The sequence below is a fragment of the Hyaena hyaena genome, unplaced genomic scaffold (genome assembly GCF_003009895.1).
Source record: "Hyaena hyaena isolate Hyena2069 unplaced genomic scaffold, ASM300989v1 scaffold_103, whole genome shotgun sequence".
NCBI lineage: Eukaryota > Metazoa > Chordata > Mammalia > Carnivora > Hyaenidae > Hyaena > Hyaena hyaena.
In genome coordinates, this window is record NW_024080735.1 from 2,770,030 (window position 1) to 2,794,852 (window position 24,823).

Below are 24,823 nucleotides of genomic sequence, written 5' to 3' on the forward strand. Positions count from 1 at the left end.
GAGAGAGAGGGGGAGTCACAGACTGAAACAGGCTCCAGGCTCTGAGCTGGCAGTCAGCACAGAGCCCGACGCGGGGCTCGAACCCACGAACCGCGAGATCATGACCCAAGCGAAAGTCGGACGCTTAACAGACTACGCCACCCAGGCGCCCCAAGTATCTGACTCTTAATATCAGCTCAGGTCATGATCTTAGTTTGTGGGTTCGAGCCCCGCATTGGGGTCTGTGCTGACAGAGTGGAGCCTGCTTGGTTTTGTCTTCCTTCTCTACCCCTCCCCTGCTGGTGCGCGCATGCTCTCACTCTCAAAATAAATAAAATGAACTTCATGTGACTGCATTGGGGGAACCCCCACATTGGCCAAAGGTCAAGCGTAATAGATTTTTGAATAAAAAACAGGGTATTTTGCCAGAACGAATGTCCATGAAGTACCTCTCAAGTGATAATGGAAGACTACCTGGTGACACACGGGGAGGTGCGTGAGTCGTGAACACAGAACAGAAATCGTTAGGGAGTAACGTGGGACCCAAACCATGACCCAGCAGCAGAGCCAAAGTCACCGTATGTCTATCTTGACGATAAACCAGGCCATGTGACAGAAGCCACCCCTGGAACCTATCACTAGAGGCTGATCCTCCTTCCCGTTCTCAGGAATTCCAACTCTGTCCTTGCCTACGCCCACACCCAAGGGCGGCGTTCGTTCCTCTGCGAGAGGCCGCTGGAGTCTATGCAATGCATCTTCCGAGTCTAACGTGACCGCGGGGTCCGTCCGTCCGTCCATGCGTTCCCAGGGCCAGTCCCACTCGCGGTGCCAGGTGCACCCTCCCTGGCAGGTCAGGACGCTGCGCTCACGCCCGCAGGGGTCTGGTGTTGTGACACCTGGCTTTGCTCTCCGTGTGACCCTGGCCTCGTCTGGGGTGGGAGGGTCCCCCCCCCCCTACCGTTTGGGAAGGGCTGGGATTAACTGAGAGTTCGGAGGCGTCGGCCGGTGACGTCACTGGATCCGGGGCGTCCGTCCCTCTCGCTCAGGCGAGTCGGCATGGGGCACTCCGTGATTACCTGGCCGTAGTCGATCTCCAGAGGGTAGAACTTCTTGGGAAACTTCGTGAAGCTCTTGGACTGCCAGGCGTTGCCGGTCTTCTCCTCGTACAGCTTCATAAAGTGCTCGACGGCGTCCTCCTTGGACGGCATCTGCTCCAGCTTGTTGCTGCCGATGACGGTGCCCACCCGGCCCCAGGACCTGAATATCCAGTACCTGGCGGGGGGGCCAGACACAGGCTGTGGGCCAGCGGCTCACACTCAGGAGTGTCCCCTCCCTGCCCGGGTGGGAAAGGACACAGAGGAACAAAGGGAACTACACCTCAAGAGAGGACCTTCACTTGTCCTGAAGCTGAGTCTTAGAAACTTAAAATGCACCTTTCAGGGACACCCAGGGGTTGCGGGGGGCGGGCTCAGCTGGCCAAATGCCAGACTCTTCATTTCAGCCCAGGTCACAATCTCACAGTTTGGGAGTTGGAGCCCTGCATCAGGCTCTGAGCCTGCTTGGGACCGTCTCTCTCTGCCCCCTCACAAAATGAACATTACAAAAAAAAGGAAACGCCTTTTAAGATCATATTGGCAAACGGAGCCTATAAAGTGCCGAAGAGGGGTGCCTAGGGCTCAGTCGGTTGCGTGTCAGAGTCTTGATTTTGGCTCAGGTCATGATCTCATGGGTTTTGAGTTCAAGCCCCGGTCAGGTTGTGTGTGGACAGCGAGGAGACTGCCTGGATCCTCTCTATCCCTCTCTCCGCCCCTCCCCTGCTAGCACTCGCTCTTTCTCTCAAGATAAATAAACCTTAAAAAAGAGAAAGGAGCGGATTCAATTCTTGCCCAACCTTCTTCATGTGCTTCAAGCAGCCTTCAGGGGTGTGAGGGGTCAGTCACCTGGAGTCTTCAGGGGCTGTCAGGAGTCTTGGGAGCGAGAGGGGCAGCGTGTCCCCTAAGCAGGGGCTGGACGCCGGGGAGCCAGGCAGTCTGGGGGGACGGCGTCTCCCTCCCTTCATGCAGTGGAGGCCTCGCTACACGGTGCTCTCAGCAAGGAGACTAGGCTCCCTGCTCCCCCGCAGGGCCGGGCCCACCAGCCCCAGAGGGCCCGCCTGGCAGGGACCGTCGCATCCCCAGGACACACCTGCTCTCCTTGTCGTCCTCCAACAGCTGCAGCTTGTAGTAGGAGTTGGTTCCCTTCACGATGTCCACCAGGCCGAGGGTGGCGCTGAAGACCTTCCCACCTTTCTCCAGGACGTGCGCGGAGTGCTCCAGACCTGTCACAGAGCCGAGGCGGCTGCTTTTCTCCCCCGTGAAGGGCTGAGGAGCGCAGGGAGAGGGGGTCTGCAGGCGTGGGGCTCACACCTGCCCGGACACACTGCCACTGCCTTCGGGAGGCTCCCCACAAGACTCAGGGGTCCTTGGGACCAGGGAGCCCGGGCACGAACCGGCCTCTTGACCACCCACCCACTCACGCTCCCGTCTGCTCACCAGAATCAGGATCGACGGCTGCGCCACCTTTAAGGGTTAACTTCATCCTCTTCTCGGATTTGTTGATGCCTTAGAGGGAACAAGAAGGCAAAGGTTCAGGCACAGGGAGAAAGCACGGGGGTGGGGGTGGGGGTGAGGCAGGGCCAGGGCACCCAGGCTGCACGGGGCCTTACCTTCCTCCTTGACGGGGCCCTTGCTCTTCTTGGCCAGCGCGGTCCCCGACTTCCCTTTGGGGGCGGCGGCCTCCTCGGGCTCCGCCTTCACCTCGGCCCCCCAAGGGGACAGCATGTGGGCTGAGAGCAAGTCCTGCAGGCTCTTGGTGGAGGCGGCCACATCCTGGAGAAAATCTTCGGACACCACGCGGAGGCTGGCTTCCCTCACCTCCTCCATCTTCTTGTTCATCTTCTCCACCTCCTCTGCTCAAGGTGGGAGGAAACACAGCCGAAGCGTTAGCGGAAGACACACCACCGCTGGTCACCAGAGCCCTGTCCTAGTCGCCTAGCGCTCGGGGGCCTTGGGTACCGCTGCCTCCTGCACGGTTGCCAGCACCACAAAAGGCAAGGAGCCCCGAGCCCGCCCTCCCCCCTCATCGCCTCACGCAGGACGCAGGTCGCCTCCCCTGCCCCGCAGGTGACCGTCGGGTTCTGCCCATGGCGTCCTGTGCGCAGAGAAGCCTTCACTTCTACGCAGTCCCACAGGTCTGTTTCCGTGTTTGGTGTCAGGTAAAAAAAAAATTGTCATGAGGCGCCTGGGTGGCTCAGTTGGTTAAGCATCTGGCTTCGGCTCAGGTCATGATCTCACGGTTCGTGAGTTTGGGCACCACGTAGGGCTCTGTGCTGACAGCTCAGAGCCTGGAGCCTGTCCTCGAATTCTTTGTCTCCCTCTCTCTCTGACCCTCCCCTGCTCGTCCTCTCTCTCTCAAAAATAAATAAAACATTGAAAAAAAATCGTCACCAAGATCCATGTCAAGGAGCTACGGCCTGGGTTTTCTTTGACAACTTTCCTGGACTTCAGCCTCACGTCCAAATCTTTCATTCATCCGGAGGACACTTCTGTGGCCGTGTGAGGCAGGGATGCAGCTTCCCGCTGCAGGTTCTTGGCTCCTGTGGTGTAGACTGATGCACCCCTCGCACGTGGTTTATTGCTGGGCTCCCTGTTTTGCTCTGCTGCTCCAGGGGAGGCCTCAGGCTGGCCCCGCACGGTTCTGCTGAGCACAGCTCTGCGACATGCAATGCGGCTTGAACTCGGGGAGTTCTGCAGGCTGCTTGCTCTGGGGTCTTCTGGGGCTCACACAAACCGTAGGGCCGTCTGCTCCACTTCGGTGAACCCCAGCCTCTGAGGGGCTGCGTGCACCGCACTGCCCGGGGGGAGGAGGGCAGGGGCCCGCGGGGCTCCCTGGCACACAGGGCACTGTCTCTGGCGGCTGCCAGTGTCTTGCCGTCGTCTTTCCCTTCTCACATGTTACCTAGAACGTGCTTGGTGTGCGTCTTCGGGGTCGTCTCTGGACTCTGGATCTGGTTGCCGGTTTCCCTCTCCAGGTTAGGGAACTTTTCAGCCATTATTTCTCCAAATAGGATTTCTGCCCTTTCCGGGGCATCTGGGGGATTTAGCCAGTCATGCGCCCGGTTCTTGACTCCAAGCCCCACACTGGGTAAGAAGCCTGCTTACAAAAAGGATTTCTGCCCCCTTCTCTCGCTCGGTTTCCTTCTAGGAGCCTCTAATGCACACTTGGTCCACCTGATGCTGCTCCATCGTTCCTCACGCCATCTTTCCTGTTTTCCTTTCTCTTTGCTGCTCTGAGCTCCAGCGTCCTGTCTGCCTCACAGACTCGGGCATCGAATCTGCGAGCTGCCTTTCTGTTCACATACTGTCTCACAGCTTGGTGGCACCTGCTCGGTACTTTTGAGTGTTCTCCCAGCTTCATCCACTCCTCTCCCAGCTCAGTGAGCACTTGGACCCTGACCTTGAACCACTGACCAGGCAAATTACTCACCTCCATTTTGTCCAGACCTTTCTTAGAGGCTTTACCTTATTCTTTCACTTTGGACACCCTGTTTCTTCCCCTCGCTTCCCTGGGTTTCAGGACCGTGGATGGACAAGAACCTCTCCCACCCTCGAGGGGCCGCCCCGTCCTTCAGTGTTGCCCCAGTGTGGCTCCCAAACCTGAGCCTATCCGAGCGGCTGTTACTAGGAGAGGACAGTGGCTGGGGCTGCATAGAGCCCATCAGTGTCCCCAAGGGGAGGGTCTGGGCTGTCTGGAGGCAGGCAGCAGCTTGTGGCTGGGAAAGAAGGCCCGTGCGCACGCGCACACACCCGTATACCAGATTCACCCACGCTGGCTTCCCTCCGCAAAGGACCTCAACAACGGTGCTGAGCAAGGAGAGCCATCTCGGAGGGCCTGGTGGGGGCCCCGCTGCGCCCCTCCCCTGCCCCTCCCCGCAGCTGCAGGAGGCAGGGTGCACACCCGTTCTACGCCAGGACTGGACTCACTTTTGGTGCTGATGCACAGGGAGGCCTTGCTGGCCGTGCCCGTCAGCTTCCCCCCAAGTTTCTCGACCATGGCTTTCACCTCGTCCTTGTTCCGGGACAGCTTCCCCAGAGTCAGGATCTTCATGTTGGCCAGTGGCTTATCTGTAAGGGGGACTGCAGTGAGGTGCCGGGGTCCCAGGAGGAGTGGACAGCCCCGGCTCCCTCTGCTCAGTGCCCACCGAGGGCAGAGTCCACAAAGGCAGAGGCCCAGGGCTGGTGGGAAAGCGGAGGACAGAACACAAGGGGAGGGGCGACCCCCCCAACAGGACACGCCCCAGGGCGGATTGACAAGGCTGTGTGGGGCCAGGAGGCTGGCAGCGGGACCTCATGGGCCCCCAATTACCTTTCTCCTTGTCCCACCTCACGCCTGAAACTGCAGTTTCTTACACGATACTCATTAACCCCATGGGACAAATCAGCCCTGTCGAGGACGGTCACTCAAAGCTCTGCCTGGGTGACATAGAGGGCAACTGACTCACCCTGGCACTCAGGGTGTCCACTATGGACCCCAGAGCGGAAGCCCCATGACAGGGCTGGGGAGCGCTGGACTGGCCTCACCTAGGACGCCCCTCCCGAGCATCCCCTGGTGTGGGGCCCGCAGAGCACCCAGGGGACCCCACCCTGAAGCCGGCCCCACGGTACCTGGTGGGGCGGAGCTGTTCACGCTGGCGGGCACCGAGGCTGCGGAGGGCGGGGGTGCCGCCGCTGCCGGGGTTCCGGTCTCGGGTGGAAATACTCGGTCCTGCTTTTTGATCTTCAGTTTCTTGAAGTAAGAGATTTCTCGAAATTCCTGCAATCACGAAGGCTCAGTTAAGAAACTGGGTTCTCCTTTGAAATAACTACCTGTTAGAGCAAAGAGGACTCAGCTCGTCTAAATTAAACAATCTTTTTTTATTCCTCTCGCAATAAGGAACAACCTAGAAGATATGAAGCTTTCACCACCCAACACATGACGACTGCAAATACAGCGCCGGCTCCCGGTGGCTCCGTGTTTCCAACAAAGCTGCCACACGGACGCTGTCGACAGTTTTCTTTAAACAAAACACAGAACTGGAAAGAACACCTCTCCCCCAGATCAGCTGACTGTGTGGTGGGGGGTCAATGCTGAAGCCTCCCCCTCGAGCAGCTCAAGGGTCACATGCCCCCTCCCGAAGGAAAGCCTACAGGGACTGCACACGCTGGGAAGAAGTATTCCCCGAGAGGAAATTGGGTAACCTCCCTCCCTCCCCCCACCCCCCCCAAGGGAATGCAGCTGCGGTGCCTGCGGGGCTCAATGGTCAGGCGGCCGACTTGATTCTGGCTCAGGTAGTGCTCAGGGCTCGTGGCACGGGGCTGAGTCAGGCTCTGCACTGACAGTGCGGAGCCTGCTGGGGATTCTGTGCCCCACTCCCGCTCGCTCTCTCTTAAAATAAACGTTAAAAAAACAAAACAGAAGGGGACGTGGACACAGAGCCCAATAGCAATGTCGGTGTTCGTTGCGGATTCTGCCGCAAGCACGGTCCCTCCAACTCCTGGGTGACATAGTGGGCCAGGCTCCGCGTCCCCCCATCAAGGGCCTGTTCTTGCTGCACTGGGTTGAGGGAAGGGCCGCCGAGTGAGAGAGGAGACAGACCGGCTCCAACTCACGGCGAGCACCTAACGCGCCACGCGTCAGTGACGTTCCGAAGACCACTTCTCCCGCTGAGGAAGAAGTCCGGGCTTGATCGGGGCCAACACACACACAGGACTAATGCAGGAGCTGAGCTCCACAACCGAAGCCCATGTGGCCCAGACCAGGCACTCCTCGGAGGCAGTGACCTGCATAGGCAGCCAGGGCCGAAAAGAGCAGGGCACACGCAGATTTGTGAACGACACACCGTGGTGCTCGGGGGACAAGGAGTGCCAACTTCCCCACTGTGGGGACTGTGGAGAATTAGCGTGGAAGTGCGTGTGCGTGCGGGCGCAGGGAGAACGGCACTCCATGGGGACAGGGTAGCGGACGGGCCGCAGAAGGCCCGCGGGGCACACAGGTCCCGGGCACCCGCCGGGGGACCCGAACACAGCTGACTGCGCCTCGGGCCGTGGCTGCGGGCTCTAGTCTCACATGGGTCCGTGACTCCGTGATCTGCACAGGTGGCAAGGACTGTCAGCCTGAAGACAGGTCTTACACGTGCGAGTGGCTTCAGAAACCAACCCTCCAAAAACAAAGATAGATCGGCGCCTCGGGGGCTCTGTTAGTTAAAGTCTGCACTGGATTTTGGCTGTGGCCACGATCTCAGAGTCCGGGAGTTCGAGTCCTGCACCAGGCTCTGAGGACAGCATGAAGCCGGCCTGGGAGTCTGTCTCTCTGCCCTTCTTCACTCGCACGGCCTCTGTCTCTCCCAAAATAAACTAATGCCACGCAATCAGTACATAAGATACAAACTTTCCTGTCCTTCCGGCCTTATTATTTCCTCAAAAGTAGTTAAGGGAACACGGATACCACAAACGGGTGTGCAACACTTGCAGACTCAGAAAAACCAGGAAAACCCTTCACGTGACATGTGGAGCCACGGGAAGGTTTTGAGGACACAGGAACCAACGAGGTCAGAGCTGATTTCGGGCGACTGCTCATGAGGAGGGACAGAGGACAGAGCAGGGCAGGGCGAGCGTGGTGAGAGGACCTGGCTCGCAGCACCGAACGCGCATTTTCTGGGTTAAGGATATGCGGTTCCGTTAAAAACAAGCAAACAACGAAGAACAACAGGAGGTACTTGAACTCTGGACACCCCCCCCCCCCGCCGCCACCTAAGACAAAAAAATGGCCTCGGGAAAGGGAGTTCTCGTCCCAGTGTCTAGAACAGCACCCGGCACAGAAGAGGTGCTTGATAAGCAGCTACCTCAGCACGAGGGTTTGAAAGCAAGTGGACAAAACTGCCCTCCCATTTGAAGATGCAGGTACACAAACCCCATATTCCCGTTTTATGTCCACACTGTGAGCACAGCCCCGCCGTGAAGGAGCCCGTGAACACCGCACTGAGGTCGTGGTGACTTACGGTGTGGACAAGCCCAGACGGGGTGACAGTGCTTTTCTGGCTGAGCCCTGTAACGCGCCCCCTTACCTTCGGGGTCGCCCAGTCCTTCCGGCCAGGCGTCTGTGTCCTGACCATGCACTTGGTCCAGGCGGTGACGTCCCCTGTACAGTAGTAGGCGTCGCTCTTGAACACCAGCTGGCCCGAGCACTCCTCGCAGGGAAGGAGGGCCCCGAACACCATGCCGTCGGCCACTCGGTCCAAGATCTGAGGCCCGTAAGCAGCAGGTCAGAGAGTAGGGCTCACCCGCCCGACACCCCACCCGGAACCCCCCCCAGAGGTCTCGGGCAGAGCTTGGGCTGCTGGGTCCACATGTGACAGGCTGCAGCCCCTGGCCCTGGGTGGCTGAAGAGTAAAGAGATGGCCAGGGCGTCCCCAGGGGGCTCCCCTCCCCCCATACCTGGAGGCCCCCAGCCCAAGTGTGCGGCCTGTACGCACAAGGCAGGTGCACGGCCCACTCTTGCCTCACCAAACCCTAGGTGCAAGGGTGACCGCAGTGCTGTGACGCCCCTCCGCCCCCCCCCCCCCCGGTCACTCTGCGGGGGGGCAACTCACCGCCGACTCCCCAGAGGGCACTTGCTGCTTGTTAAAGATGAGGAGCTCTTTCAGGTCGTTGGTGGAACACGCTTTCTTGAGCTCGTCCTTGATGCTCCAGAGCAGCTCATTCTGGGCCTGTGGATGCAGCCAGGCAGCGAGAGACACACTCAGCCCGGGGACCCGACCGGAGAGGCCCTGCCCGCCTGCGGGCCTCCACTCCACCTCCATCATCCTGGTGCCTCCTGGCCATCAGGGACAGGGAGGTGCCCCGCCCCGAGAATCCCACTTCTACCCGAGGCTGTCCCTGGAGCCAGCCCCAGTGCAGGCTCACCCCTGGGGGAGAGCCGGGGTGCAGCAGGCCCATCCCCCCCACAGACGCTCACGCCTCAGGGACGAGGGGATGGCTGTTCTCCACGCTGAAGGGGAGTAGGGACGATCCCCAAACACCCCCTCTGCCCTCGATGGCGGGCACATCACAAAGAACAGACCTATGCTCTCCGGGAAGCAGAGTTCTCAGTCTCAGGGGCCGTGTTTACACAGTGCTCCGTGTCCCATTTATCCACCTCAGCCTTGCCCAGGATGACTCAGGCTCCCCACACCAGGGTGCACGGCGTGAGCCACCTCCCTGTGAGGTCGCGGGCAAGCTGTTCACCCCTTGGCCACACACTGCGCCCCTGTAAACCAGAGGTGGAAATGCTGGCCCCTCCCACCCCACGGGGATGCTCTCTGCACCAAGCCTGGATTCTAACGGTGTCTTTTTTTTAAAAGATTTTATCTTTGAACAGTCTCTATATCCAACGTGGGGCTCCTCCTCAGCAAGAGGGAGGTTGGAGACGGCGAGGGAACGTTCGGATTTCCTTGCCTGCACTCAAGAGGACACTAAACCCACCGGGGGGCAAACACAAAATAAACCGACTCTACTGCGCCTGATTCATGCACAACAGACATTATTTCGCTGACGGACAATCGCACCAAACGGGTGACTCTTATCATCAGACACAGCTTCTCATCGTCCCGCACAGGCAAGACCCAAAATGCTCACGACAGAGCCCATCAGATGGCCCATGGAAATCGCGTGCCCAAGGAGAGACGGACAGTCCCCCCTGGTCTTCCTGAACACCCAGCGTCTTCCGATCAATAATCTTTACTTTGATTCTACACATGCGTAATCAACACAGAGCTGAACGGGCCGATGACAATGGAGTCCACGAGTGGTCCCTGCCCCTTCACCACACGCCTCCTAGTTCTCTGGTGAGAGATCTCCATTCGAGTGTCTCTTCCGGCTGCTCATGTGGGCCAGGCACTCGGCCTACAGCCCCTCAGCTCCCACACAGGGAGGCCGAGGCACATGGGAGCCTATGGCGGGCTCTCCTCCAAGCCCAAAGCGCTGCTCTGGGAGGGAAGGGACCCTGGGGCTGGGCGGGGGGATGCCATTAACAGTGCCATCAGTAGGGAATGCCCAGAGTTCTCGGGAGGCAGGATGCGGGAAGAGCACGGTGGAAGGGCGAGTGCAAAGCCACTGCGCTCAGAGCTCACCTTGAGGGCCTTCTCAAGCTTACTATCCTTGTCATTCTCCTTTTTAGATTTCTTCTTGGCCACTTCATCCATGCCATCTACCTCATCACCTTTTCTCTTTCTGAAAGACACACAGGACAGAAGAGAGCCATCAGAGCGCTGGAGGCCAGTGACAGGGGGGACATGGGACCTTCACGTCCCTGGAATGCCACGTGCCGGCCGCCATCACACTGCACCTCACTAACTGCCCTCAGGCGCCCGTGGTCCGCCCAGGCAGTGCTGGTAACGGGCCTCATGCACCTTGCAGTGAACTCTGCTGCCAGAGGGTGGTTGGGGGTGCCCCAGGACCTTGGGGCAGCTGATAAAGAATCCAGGGCTCAGGCCCCATCTGATGTCAAAAACCCATGTATGTCTTGGCACAAAGCAGCCTGGAACATTTTAGCACGGACCAACCGTTGAGCCCACTGCTGATGGGCAGAGATTGCAGAGATGAACCACTCGTGCCAAAGGCTGAGCCTTTCAAGAGAAAACATGGGGCTGCACACCATCCTATAAGCCCCCAATGGGGTCTCAGCACCACTAACTGGCCCACCAGGCCCGGTCAGCAGTCACCCGACTTGAAGGAGGCACAGAGGGTCATCATCAGCCCCCCAAATGGGCAAGGCAGTCACAGTGGCTAAGTTTCAGCCGTCAGAGACCTGAGCACTTCCCCTCACCAGTGAAACAAAGGACACCACCCCCCCACCCCCGTCAAGAACCCAGCACGGTGCCTGACAGACTACAAGGGCTTGGTCAACGTGGCTGCTGTTACAGCATAACCGTGAACTCAGTACCCTTGCACTCACACCATGAGCTAGGCTGTCTGGAAAACTTCTTTTTTAAATTTTGTTTTTGAGAGAGAAAAGGACAGCGCATAAGCAAGGGAGGAACAGACAGAGGAAGACAGAAACCGCAGCAGGCTCCAGGCTCTGCACTGTCAGCACAGAGCCTGACACGGAGCTCGAACCCACATACTATGAGATCACGACCTGAGCCAAAGTTAGACGCTCAACCGACTGAGGCCCCCAGTCTTGAGGACTTTTAATCCACTTTCCTCACATCTCCTCTGTGTGCTGCGAGATGAACTTGTGTGTTATGATCCCAGACCGTGCGGGGTAGCAGCTCAATGACAGGGAGGTCAGGGTCACCCCAATTCTCACAGCCCATGACCGCTGTCCAGGGAGCAAGGTGCGCACCATGCACAGCCCCGTCCAGCCTCCCTCGCTGTGCCCGTAACCCCCAGCAACTGCAGACTGGGACACAGGGACCAGCAGGGGGAGCAGAGAGAACCAGTGTGACCCAGGATGGGCAGGGACAGGGCTTCCCGTCCCGAAGGTCAGCACCACAGGAGGTCCACCCGACTCCCAGCATCATCACCAGAGAGACGGAGGCACACATGGGGACAGGAAGTGGGCCACGCAGGGGTCATGGGAAACGTGGAAGCTGGCCTGGGCAAGAGAGCCCTCCTTTCCTGAGCAGGGGTGGGGGTGGGGGGCTAATGGGTCCTGTGTCTGGATCACACTCGAGCTGGGAACTCCTGCAGGTCCCTGTGTCCTCTGCCCCCCCGCCGGGAAGGGGCCCCTCACTCTGCACCCCTGCTTGCTGACCGGCAGCAAAGGGAGACCCGGGAGTGGCCTGGAATCCTCATGTCTCCCCAAGCCCCTCCCACCTCCTATGGCCCTACATCCACCCTTCTCTCTGAGCTCCCCCCAGCCCCAGGCCCCCCTTTTCAAAGCCTCCCCCCCGGCTCTTTCCCTTGGCCCCACGCCCACCCTTCACTCTTAACTCCTGGGAGCTGCTTCTTGAGGGTTTCTCTGTCCTCTGGGGTGAGAAGGCCAAAGCCCTTGAGCTGGCTGGCGCTGAACTCGGGCCTGAAGCCCAGCTCCTCTCTGTTCTGGATGAAGCAGTCCGGGTGGTACCAGCGGTCGATCATGCCCAGCTGGGGCTTCTCCGGGTCCAGCATCTTCTTGGACAAGCGTATCTGGCCCTGTGGGAAAACCCATACGTGGTACCGAGAGGAGGGACAGCGACCTCAGGGGCCGCGGCGAAGTGTGGGACGTGTCCTCCCACCGAGGACTGTGCGCCACCCGGAGCCTCGGCACCAGGTTTTAAATGGGGCAGCTCCGGCCAGCTGTGTCCCTGCCAGCCGCCCGGGCGCTGACGATGGGCCAACACTGAGCACGTCCTGCTGGCCTGGAGCAGACAGAGCAGGGCAGGCGCTAGGACGCCCCCTATCCTGCCCCCCGCCCCGCCCTTGGACCCACCTGTACACGGAAGGCCCCTCAGAAATGGTAACAAACCCATGTGCTCCATGCCCGCGAGGTCTTCACAGCACACCTCACCGCTGGCACCAAGCCAGCACCAAACCCCGCCTCTCTGTCCTTGGACCCCCCCCCAAACAGAGCCCAGGAGGCCCCGCCCACCTTCTCAATCTTCTCCATGCAGCCCTTGCACGTGCTTCTGCTGGACTTGGCATACTCCGCTGCGAAGTCGGCCAGCGTCTTTTCTGTCTTGCTGCCGCCAGCATCTTGGCCTTTGCCTGAAGGACAGACCTCAATGAGCCTCTGGTCAGCCCCGGGGGCTCCAGCCAGCCCGCAGGAGCCCTCAGGGTGCGGGCGGACCAGCAGCTGCTGGCGAAGGGAGCGGCTTTTTTGGCAAAGAGACACAGAGACACTGCCCTCCCTCCTCGGGCTCTCAGACGGGTGTGGCTCAGCTCCTGGCTCCCTCTATCGCCTCGGGGGCCATGCCTCACTATGTGGCAAAGTGCAGCCCCAGAGCGGATCAGCAAGGCCACAAAGCCCGCTACCTTCCGGGTCACCTTCTGATTTCCAGCACACTTCGTCATCAAAACCAGGCGCTGGGGTCACAGGGAGTCTCTCGTTCCAGAAAGACACAAGGACCCTTAAGAAACACGGCGAAGGCTCATCCGGAACCCGTGGGGAAAGCTGCCACGCGCAGCAAGAAGTCTCCGGGATTGACGGCCAGGCATCCGGCCTGAGGGACACTCTTCTGTATGAGGAATTCCAGGACTGAGATCGAGAGGGGCTGTCCTCTCCCACCACATCTACACGGTGTCGGACCAGGGGCTCTGGCGAGTGCACGAGCGCCAGAAAAAGAGCCAGAAGGTTTAACAGTAAAGCCCTCTGTCCCTGTACATGACATGATCGCATAGGCCCTGTATCTGTAGGAACATGTTAAAAACCACTGCGACGGTTAAGTGAACTGAGCAAATCTGCAGAACCAGAGATCAACGTATGAAACATTTCTAAATACAAATAAGCCTATCAGGAAAGGAAAATATGCCACACTCCTATTTAAGTGGCGTTTCAACACATTAAATGCTCAGAGATGATTTACAGAAGGTTCAAACCCTCTAAGCTGAAAGCAGCGGGACGTCACTGAAATTAACGAGGACCCGAGTACGGAGAGATTCGTCCTGTTTGCAGATTGGCTCCTTTTGCTAATATATCAATATGTCACTCCAACTCCACCCAGATTCCGTGTGATGTGAATCCAAACCCTAGCAAGGGTCCTAGCGCAGGAAATGGACATGTTTACCAGAAGGCTGGTAAGGAACTACATACAAAGGACACAGAGAGATCAAAATAATACCGAGAAAGAAGAGCCGCAGGTCTCACGATTTGTGATTTCACAGCATCCCATGGACTGAAGGACTGAGGCCCGGCGGGAGGGGGGGAGGGCTGAGTCCAGACAGACCTACAGTCACAGGTTTTAACAGTTTTCACAAACGGTGTGGGAACAAAACGGTATCCACACGGAAAACAACATAACTCCTTCCTCATGCTTCACACAAACGTTCCGTGAAGACGGATCAGAAACCAAGCGTGAACGCCAGCGCTGTGGATTTCCAAAGAAACCGGAGGGAGTGTGTCTCCACCATCCGTGGACAGGTCGACGTGTCTCAGGAAACACAAACCAATAAAGGAGAAGGAAAAAAACCAACTACTGCTCATCATGGGATGTCAGTAATTAAACAAAAAGGCCGCAAAATGGGAGAAAAAATCCACACCTTATTTGTATCTGATAAAAGCCCTGCCTCTAGGGGCGCCTGGGTGGCTTAGTCGGTTAAGGGTCCGACTTTCACTTAGGTCATGATCTCGCGGTTCGTGGGTTCAAGCCCCGCGTTGGGCTCTGTGCTGCCAGCTCAGAGCCTGGAGCCTGTTTCAGTCTGTGACTCCCTCTCTCTCTGACCCTCCCCTGCTCACACTGTCTCTCTCCTAGAAATAAAAACATTAAAAAAAAAAAAAAGCCCTGCCTCTAGAATATTCCAAGAATTCTTACAACTCAACAGAAACACAAAGGCAAGTTAAACCCACAAACTGGTCTCACTACATACCCAGTTGTGGGGAGGAGCAGGGCGCTCCCGTCCCTCAGGTTGGGGGGGGGGGGGGGGACAAGACTGGGGAAGGCCTGTGGCCCGCTCCTAAAAGAGCTGAACATCCACCTACCGAGCGGCCCGGCTCCATTCCCACGGCTACCTGCAGACATGGACACAAATGCTGAGGGCAGCTGTATCTGGAACAGCCCAGCCGGTGACGATTCATGCTGAACCAACAGTCCGTGCTCCTACCCAGGAGCACTCCTCAGCAATGCAAGCACCAGGTGACCACACAGCCAACCTGAGGCCCCTGAGGTGCCATCCTGTGGGGAAGGGGCTTGTGGGAGCACACCCCCCCCCCTTCGGAAATCCCAAGTCACACAACATGCATCCACGAGGACCGAAACCAGAGCAGTGGATGCCCAGGTGGGAGGGTAAAGGAGAGGGCACAAGGGAACTTTCTGGGGGACCGAGAGTGCTCCCTAACTCAATGGGTGCGTGTTACAGGGCTGCGCGCATCTGTCAAAGATCTGCGGACTACATGTGACTTACTTAAAAAATTCCAGGTAAGCTCAAGACCAAAACCAGAGACAGAGCAGACGGGGCCACTTCAAACAGCACATTTGAAACAGGACATTTCAAACAGCACGAGGCTTCCATGTGGTAAAACATGCGAACGTGATTCAGAGAGAAATGTCAAAGAGCGCCTGGCTGGCTCGATCTCAGGGTCATGAGTTTGAGCCCCGTGTCAGGGATAGAGCATACTTTAAATTTTTTCTTCTTTTTACATTTATTTATTTTTGAGAGACCTAGCACAAGCGGGGGAGGGACAGAGTGAGGGACACAGAATCTGAAGCAGGCTCCAGGCTCTGAGCTGTCAGGACAGAGCCCGATGTGGGGCTTGAACTCATGAACCATCAGATCATGACTGAGCCAAAGTTGGACTCTTAACCGACAGAGCCCCCCAGAGGCAGAGTGTACTTAAAAATAAAACCTTTGGGTCACCCGGGCGGCTCCGTTAGTCATGCATCCGGCTCTTGGTTTTGGCTCAGGATCGGGGGCTTCCGCTAACATATAAACTCAACCTCTGATACTGGAGGTGAAAACATCAGAGGACAGACGGCATCTGACATCTACAGACATTGAGACAGTGTGGTGCTGGTGGGACAGACAGACAAGCAGCAGAACAGAGTCCAGAAACAGCCAGTTACCCAATGCTTGACAAAGAAGCAAAGGAGACATTAGAGAGAAAAACAGAATTTTCAGGGCATCTGGGGGGCTCAGTTGGTTAAGCATCTGGCTCTGGGTTTTGGCTCAGGTCAAGATCTCACGGTTCATGAGTTCGAGACCCGCGTTCACGCTGTCAGCACAGAACCTGTTTGGATTCTCTCTCTCCTGCTTGCAGTCTCCCTCTTGAAACAAAAAAATAATTTTCAACAAGTGGTGCTGGCACACAAAAATCCATCCAGGCATGTTGCAGCCTTTACAAAGCGTCGCTTGAAACGGACCATAGCCTGGGGCGCCTGGGTGGCTCAGTCGGTTAAGCATACGACTTCGGCTCAGGTCATGATCTCATGGTTCGTGGGTTCGAGCCCCATGTTGGGCTCTGTGCTGACAGCTAGTTCAGAGCCTGGAGCCTGTTTCAGATTCTGTATCTCCCTCTCTCTCTCTGACCCTCCCCTGCTCATGCTGTCTCTCTCACTCAGAAATAAATAAAACATTAAAAAAATAAATAAAAACAAGAAACAAAAAACGGACTGCAGCCTCAAGTGTAAAAGACGCACTGGGAGGACACGTGCGGGCAGGACCGCTCTGTCCCAGAACGGAACACGGGAGGGAAGCCTTGCCGGTCTTGGCATGGCGATGGCGTCACGTATGCCACCACACCACCAAGTTTCCTAAATCCAGAAACTTCTGTCTGCGACAGACAACGTCAAGGGAACAAGAGACGACAAGACGAAGACCGGGAGAAGACCGCCGAAGGCACACCTGACAGATGGCTGCGATCCTGGGTCCACGAAGAACTCTCAAACCCACTGGTCACAGAACAAATGACAAATGGGCAAAATATCCCTCGCCAGAGAAGAGCTAGACAGCAAGGAGCTCATGAAGAGATACTCCACGGTGTATAGCGTCAGGGGCTGCAAATTAAACCACGACACCGCTACGTGCCCATCAGAAGAGGCCCGACCCAGAGCATGAACGCCCTGAGCCTGGGGAGGATTCACTCGCTCGCTGCTGGTGGGGACGCACAGTGTGCAGCCACCCTGAGGGACAGTTTGTTGGTTTCTCATAAAACCAAACACGCTTTCACCGTGTGACGCAGGAGCCACGTTCCCTGGTTTATTTACCCAAATGCGCTGAAAACACATTCACACAGATACCTGCGTGTGGATGTTTACAGCGGGTTTGTCATTTCCCAAACCTGGAAACAACCAAGATGTCTTTCTGCGGGTCCATCTAGACAACGGAGTATTCTCCAGCGCTAAGGGAAAGGAGCTATCAAGTCATGCAGAGACATGAAGGAACCTGAAATACGCATTTAAAAAAAAAGGTTTATTTACTTTGAAAGTGAGACAGAGCGCACAGGGCCACGCAGGGCTTCGAACGCACGAAGCATGAGACCATGACAGAAGCCAAAACCATGGGTCAGACGCTTAACCACTGAGCCACCCAGGCGTCCCCGAAATGCACGTTTCCAAGTGAAAGAGGCCAATCTGAAAAGACTACATACTGTGTGATTCCAACATTGACACTTGGATGATGTGGGTTTGGGGTGCTGACCCCCTCGTGCACTGCAAGTCTGGGTGTAACTTGATTCTTCTCAAAACTTAACTAATGGCCCTACGGATAACCAGCGGCTGGCCAACACCTGCTCTGTTACAGGGATTTGTTACGTGTATTAAATACCGTACTCACGATAACTTAAACCACGAAAAAGAATACGTTATTAAGAAAATTATAAAGGGGGTGCCTGGGCGGCTCCGTCGTTGGAGTTTCAGACTCTTGATTTCAGCTTCTGTCAGAGGGACAGTTTCCAAGTTCAAGCCCAGTGCTGACAGGGCAAAGCCTGCTTGGGATTCTGCCCCTCCCCCACCCCTGAGTTCTCTAAAGTAAACATAAGAAAAAAGAGAAAAGTATTAAGGAACAGGAAACACCTTTCCAGTATTGTCCCAAATGCAACGAGAAAGATCCACATAAGCGGGCCTGCACGGCTCACACTATGTTACGGGTCATCCGTACATTGTCCAGACCCATCAAATACACATCACCCCGAGAGAGACATAGGCTATGGGCTTTGGGTATCAACACAGGATCATCAACCGTAACAGACGCACAGCTCTGGAGGAGACAGAGGCCAAGGTCAACAGGAACTCTCTGCACTCCTGCTTAACTTGCTGTGAACCAAAACCCGCACTAAAAAACAAGCCAATAAAAACAAAAATGGCAACAAAAAATGAAAAAGCTACGTTTCCCGGGAGCCTGGCTGGCTCAGTCACCAAGTGTGTGACTCATGACCTCGAGGTTGTGGTGGGTTCGGGCCCCACAACGGGTATAGAAATTTCCTAAAATCTTAAAAAACACAAGACACAGAAAAGGAAAAGCTGCATTTCCCACATCTTGGAAAGTAAAATGCCCCAGGACAATGCCAAGTCACCAAGGTGTCCCTGAGGTAACATACCAGCGTCGTGTTCTCCACACGTGCACGTATGAAACAGGGTGGGGGGTGGGGGGGCAGCTATAGGGCTCATTTCTTTGCTTTCTAGGGAAAGAGCCAGGGGAAGCTTCCGGGTTGGGGCTGGGGGCCTAGACCCGCCGCCTCCCTAGGCCGTACGCACCTGTCACCCCTCCAGCCTCCGCCGTCTTCTTGACCTTCTGCTGGTCATCCCACCTGAGTTCCGAGAACCCATCCACCTCAACGTCGGGCTGCCGGATGGTGTGGCCGACCTTCCAGAAGCAGGAGAAGTGGTACCAGTGCGGGACTTTCCCATCAAACATGGGTGACTAGGAGAAAAGCACAGGGAGGTGAGCGAGCGGCGGGCCCTGCCCCCAGCTGAGTCTGAAAGAGGGCAGCAGAGCTGTGCTCTCCACGTCACATGAGAAGTGGGAAACACAGCATCTCCGGAGATGTTCCGAAGGGCCTGCAAAACTGCTGCATTTCAGGGCTGAGGTCCTCTCTGGATGAGGGACCCCCGCCCCGGGACCTGATCCCTCGCGCCCACCGGGGCGGCCTGGACTCCAGGGCCCGCATGGCCCAGAAGGGGCTCTTCCAGCACCTCTGTGGTTGGAATAACGAGAACAAGTCACAGATCATGTGCAAAGCAGAGAAAAATGTGTCAGGAAACCATGTCAGGCTCGCAGTAGCTGCAGCGAGGGGAGTGGGATGAACCCTGAGGCCAGAGTGGGGGGGGGGCAGGGGACAGAGACCCCGTTGAGCTAAGTGGTCCGCTTGCCCCCCAACCCACCCAGGGGAAGCTGCTTCCCCTCTCACAGCGGTTGCTGATGGTCCATCAGGCCTCCCTCCCAGGGCCCAGCACTGGGTGGACAGGGGCCAGCAGATCGGGGCCGCCGCTGGCACTGACTGGGTACCTGGCGCTGCGCACAGGCCACCCTCCTTCCTGGGGGTGTAGGAAGCAGCGCCCCCATCACAGATGTCTGGGGGAGCGGCACACAGGTGGCGAGTGACTCAGCCCCGATCGAACCAGACACCAAGGTCCCTTCCGCCACACCGCACCACTCAGCAGGAAGAGCTACTTAAAAATACACAAACGGTTCTGACCAAAGTGAGAGAAGCCCCAAACCTCTGCTTTTAGAGAAAATAAAGCTGTGTGCTGTGTAGACGAGGCGGGGGGGGGGGGATAAAAGCAAAACAAAAACTAAAACAGCATCAAAAATAAATACCACGCGGAAATTTCCAGACAAAGATGTTGAACAGGGGAAACATTTTGAGAAAGCAGTGACAAGTTCTCCCCTGGGGTAGTGGCCCTCCCAGGGTCACAGAAGGCTCGCATCAGCAGCAAGCAGCCTGGTCTACAGCACCTCGGCCATTCCCTGGGCCCCGATGCCCCGCGGTCCTACTCAGTAGCACCTCCTTGGACCCCTGGGAGGCTCTTCCTCAGCTCCCTGAAGTTCGGGGTGACTCCTCGGTCAACGTCTGTCCCACACCAGGCAGAAGCACCCCATGTCCGCAGGGGAGAGAGAGGAGGGCAGGGGGAACTGCTAAGGAAGAGGCAGCCTCCACACCCAACACGAGGCATCGGGGAAAAGCCTCGTGTTGAGTTCTGGCTCTCAAGTTCCCACCAGAGCGGCCGACACATCCAGAAGCGTCTGGCCACCGTGCTGTGCATCGCAGCGGCTCCCACGAGGCTCCTCGGGGCCCTGGCGCCCCTCGTCTACCCCCTCTGCAACGCTCGGTCACATTCCTGCAAAGGAGGCAGGTGACCCAGGGCCTTCCCCTTCGCCCTCCCCCCCCCCCCCCCCCCCCCCCCGGTCTGGAGGCTGTGTCCCAACCAAGGATGCAGCGAGGGCTGACCGAGAGGTGCGGCCCAAGCAAGGGTGTGCTCACTGCACAAGCCTGGGGGGTTGTTAGGGCTCCCATTCTCCCGCCAGAGGAAAGACCCTTAATCAAAGCAAGGCTTCACCCTAAAACTTGGGACCGGCGAGGATACGGCAGGAAGAAAACCAGAACAAGGTCACGAGACTATGCTTTCACCTGGCAGCCATAAGCGCAGCATCTGTGTACTCAGCAAACACCCAGCACCGCCGAGTACCAAGGTCCTCGCTCGGCTCCCGTCTGCACACAGCAGGCCAGCCCGCTGCTCGCCACCCGGCAGACACCATGACCCCCGTGGTTCGCTTCAGCTCTAAGCCGAGCAGGGAGCCAACCCCCACCCTTTCCCTGCCCCTGCAGGAAGGCCCAGCAGATGCCCGGAGGCTGCCCTTGGGCCCACCATCTAAGGCATCAGGTATCTGATAGCTCAGAGAACAATCCTCGCATACAAATGTAAAAACAGATATTGAAACCCAAGTGAGAGAAGAAAGGCTTCTTTCTTCTTGACCTCCACCAGCTCTGCACACGAGACTAGACTTTACGTTCTGAATGGAAACTCCACCCCCCCCATCACAGTCACAGAAAACCACTCACTTTTAATAATAGTTTCTTTCACCATCCAGATCGCCCAACTAGGGCCCAGAATGCTACACTTCGTTTGGTCCAGAAATCAGTTCCTCTGTGGGGCCATCCCCAACACCCCCCCCCCCCCCCGGGAGGCCCGAGCCCTCCTCAGTATCCAACAGCCTCGCCCAAGCTTCACGCAGGCTGTCCTAAGGTCCTGTCAGTCCTTCCTGATAGGACAGGGTCCTCTCTGGCTGACCTGCAAAGCCTACGAATGTCCCCTTACCGGAACGAAATTTAAAAATGCATAATGAACTACACGCGCTCACGAGAGAAACCCCTAGGCAGAAATTATCATCAGAACACTTAGAAAAATTCAGGGGGATGCGGTGAGCTTTAAGGAGCTAAACAAGACTTAGGACCTACTCTACCAACTACACAGTAATTGAATACTGATGAGCATGAGGGTATTTTGAGAAACCCCCAACCCACGGACAGTGCCGTGAAAGTGACAAAAACCACAACTACTGCTTTTACTTCTCTGCTTATACCCACAATCAGAGAGGAGCACTGGAGATGTAAATTTCTTCTCCAACCCCATAATCTCCTGAGAGTCCTGCCCTGAGAGTTTCTTTTTCTAATTCTTTGAAAAATGTCACTTCTAATACAGCTTAAGATCAGGCAGCCTCTACATTCAGGTTTAAGACCGGAGCGCCTTTGTGGGAGATAAGCTTCCTGGGCCTCGTCTGCCTTTCCAGACTTCCTGCCACTTCCGTGCACAACAAATGCTGATCAGGGTCCCGACCAGGCACTCTCTCCCAGGGGTGTGCGCCCCAGTACAGGACCGTTTACCAGTCATCCGCTTAACCAAACTGGTGACTGCTGCACAGAGCTGGGGTCTCCCTCTGTGCCCCTAGGACCCAGCTGGTGAAGCTCCGTATTCACTGAGTGGCTCAGTACCGCGGGATAGGTACTCACCTAAGTAGGCCCTGAGGATACAAGAACACAGCCTCAATCTGTAGCACCAACTCCTCTCCACTTGGTAAGTACTGAAAACCCAGTGAAGACTATCTGGTGGTTCCTCAAACACACTGCTGCCTCACTGTAGGGAGGGAAATCAAGTCACCCTAACCGTGAGCACTGAATGAAGCTACCAGAAGGTTCATGTTGGAGAGGAGGGCGGGGAGAAGCAGCACTCGGGGGGCCGGGGGATTCGGGGGCGGGAAGCCCTCCCACCCCCCGCCGTGGCAGGGTGTGCCCGGGGGCATCCCCTACGTGCCTAGAAGCCCCGAGGGGCGAGCGGCACCCCTGAGGCCGCTCTTACTCAAACCGGACAGCTGGAAACGCCTCAGGATAAGAGCGCGCCTTTGAACGTGGAAAATTTGGGGGAAATACGACTTCAAACCACTTCAAATTAAGCCAAAAGTGAATGCGCGGTACAGAAGGGCACGGACTTGCACAATTAAGAAAAAAACGAAGACGAGCGAGTGTTGAAACGACACCTAAAACCAGATTAAACGAATCCTTACACTCCAGTCGCCATCACCAACGGAGGACAAAAATGTCCCGGCACGACGTGGGTCAGAACCGGACCGGCTCCAAAAGCCCACGCGTGCACCGCCCCGGCGGCCGGCAGGAGGAGCCCCCGCCCCCACCCCGAAAGGAGCTACAGTCGCCCCCCCAGCTCTGCAGAGCGGAGGGCGGGCAGCGCCCGCCCCGCCCCGGGCAGGCTTTCCCGGGCGGGCCACGGCAGGCAGCCCCTCCCCCTCCACGTCCGGGTCCCCCCCCCCACTCCCCCAACTGCGCGCACAAAGCGCCGCGCGCACCTGCACCATGATGGCCATGCGCAGCGAATCCTTGGGGATGCTCTCGCTGCATTTCTTGCAAGACGCGCGCCCGCTCTTGGCGTACTCCGCCCGGTAGAGCTTGTCCGAGGACGCCGCCATCGTTCCCGTGCGCCGCCGCCGCTCCGGGAGCCCCGCGCCGCGACCCTACGCCCGCCGCCGCCGCCTGCTCCTCGCTCCCCGCAGGCGCCCGAGCGCCCCGAGCAGCCGCCGACCACGCCGCCCCCACCGCTCCGCGCCCGACTGCTGACGCCGCGCCGCGGGCACGCCCCCGCGCACGCGTCCTCGGGGCGGGGCCGCCGCGCGCGCATCCTCGGGGCACGCCCCCCGCGCACGCGTCCTCGGCGCGGGGCCGCCACGCACGCGTCCTCGGGGCACGCCCCTCCGCGCGCGCCCTCTGCCGGCCGGAGGGGCGGTGTTTCCCAGGAGCTTACGGCTCTCGCGCAGCCGCGGGCAAGGGGCGGAGCGTGGAGCGCGCTCCGCCTTCTAGCCCATTCGTGCGCGGGGTTTGGGGGGCTGACTATGTCCCCGCAGTGAGCTTTGCCCGGGCCCCCTGTTACTGAGGGCCCCAGTGTCCTGGGGGCGGCCCTAAGGCGCCGGGGCCCACGCGGGCCCGGCGTCAGCACCACCTCCATCGCGAACCGGGTGCACGGATGCTCCTCGCAGGTGTTTTCGCGCACCTGGTAGGTAGGCTTCCCGGCACCCGAAGCCGTCGTTAGAGGACCTGCTGCTATAGGACTGTTTTTACATTTCTGTTTCAATCCTGTGCGTTTTATTGTAGTCATTTAAAACATTACAGTGGATGGGGCACCTGGCTGGCCGGGTCGGAAGAACATGGGGACTCTTGACCTCAGGGTCCTGAGTTCGAGTCCCACGTTGGGCGTGGAGCCTATTGAAAAACATGAATTAAAAACAAAACATTGTAGTCCTACGTGCTGCATCTGAGACTATTCATTTCTGCTAGGGCGGACGAGCAAAATGAACCGGACCAATGAAATTCATGAAGCGTGGTCTGCATGGAGAAGAAGGAAGCTGGGAGCTTAAGACACTTGACATTGAGCAGAAGGGTTGTGAAGCATAGGGAAGAATCTTAGGTAGGTTGAAGGTACATAGAATGAGAGGACTCTGTGATAGAACAAATCAAATAATTAGAGAGTCACCAAATCGAAAAGACTTAATCATTCCACTTCCGGGTTCACTCCTTGGTGCTGACATGGTCCCGTTGTGGCCCTATTAGCGCTGCCCAAGAATTATTGTGGGTAAAAACCCTTGTCTGTTCAGCAGGCTGCTTGGGCCCCGCCACGCCTGCCCCTGTGTCTCTGGAAGTGGGCTCCAGGTACTCTGAGGAGTGGGGTCGATCATCCTCAGCCCTGGTGTCGGTAACCGCGCTGTCCGGCTGGCTGATGCAGGGGGAAGAGAAATATACCCACGCTGCGTACCCCACGTTGGGAAGGTGTGCCCCTCTGCCTTGCCTGTGCTCCGTGTGTGTTATCTACCTGTCTAGAGTCTCTTTCTGCAGGAAGTTGAGATCAGGTGTTTCAAGTTGATTCAAAGGAACCCTGCAGTTCAAGTGAAGTTCAAGCATTTTAATTTGGTCTGTGAGGTTTTCTCTCTCGTGACCTCTGCGATAGCTCTTCCCATCGTGGTGTCTGCGGGAGCTCGCCCCGTGTTAGAGGCACACGGGCTTTACCCGGCCAACGAAGGGGTCCTGAGCACACTCGAAGGGTAGGAATTCCTGTCCTGGGACCCAAGGAGAGTGCTGTCCTGCATCCGACTGCTCCCTCAGGGTTTTGGCTTGGATGTTTTAAAATGCTTCTCCAGGGGCGCCTGGGTGGCTCAGTTAAGCCTACGACTTTGGCTCAGGTCATGATCTCACGGTTCGTGGGTTCGAGCCCCGCATCAGGCTCTGTGCTGACAGCTAGCTCAGAGCCTGGAGCCTGCTTCCGATTCTGTGCCTCCCTCTCTCTCTGACCCTCCCCTGCTCACGCTGTCTCTCTCTCAGAAATAAATTAAAAATATTTAAAAAATGGGGCGCCTGGGTGGCTTAGTCGGTTAAGCGTCCGACTTTCGCTTAGGTCATGATCTCGCGGTTCGTGGGTTCGAGCCCCGCATCGGGCTCTGTGCTGACTGCCAGCTCAGAGCCTGGAGCCTGTTTCAGTCTGTGACTCCCTCTCTCTCTGACCCTCCCCTGCTCACGCTGTCTCTCTCTATCTCCTAGAAATAAATTTAAAAAAAAAATTTAAAAAATTAAAAAAAAAAAATGCTTCTCCAGGGGGCACTTGTGGGGATGAGCGCTGGGTGTTATATGGAAACCAACTTGACAATAAACTATTAAAAAAGGGGAA

General features: G+C 57.3%; 1 protein-coding gene across 1 annotated transcript in view; it reads right to left on the minus strand.

The window, feature by feature from the left end:
- Positions 1-22,710, minus strand: part of PARP1 (poly(ADP-ribose) polymerase 1) — a 34,458-nt gene extending 11,748 nt beyond the window's left edge. Inside the window, exons 1-13 of the mRNA XM_039235784.1 lie at positions 22,461-22,710; positions 18,359-18,524; positions 12,604-12,719; positions 11,953-12,167; positions 10,163-10,262; positions 8,645-8,761; positions 8,120-8,296; positions 5,682-5,829; positions 5,001-5,141; positions 2,684-2,926; positions 2,511-2,579; positions 2,164-2,296; positions 1,056-1,251 (exon numbers count right to left, since the gene is read on the minus strand). Coding sequence (XP_039091715.1) covers positions 1,056-1,251; positions 2,164-2,296; positions 2,511-2,579; positions 2,684-2,926; positions 5,001-5,141; positions 5,682-5,829; positions 8,120-8,296; positions 8,645-8,761; positions 10,163-10,262; positions 11,953-12,167; positions 12,604-12,719; positions 18,359-18,524; positions 22,461-22,580 — 1,941 coding nt within the window. The 5' untranslated portion in view covers positions 22,581-22,710. The remainder of the gene's footprint in view (positions 1-1,055; positions 1,252-2,163; positions 2,297-2,510; positions 2,580-2,683; positions 2,927-5,000; positions 5,142-5,681; positions 5,830-8,119; positions 8,297-8,644; positions 8,762-10,162; positions 10,263-11,952; positions 12,168-12,603; positions 12,720-18,358; positions 18,525-22,460) is intronic.
- Between the last annotated feature and the right edge of the window lie 2,113 nt (positions 22,711-24,823).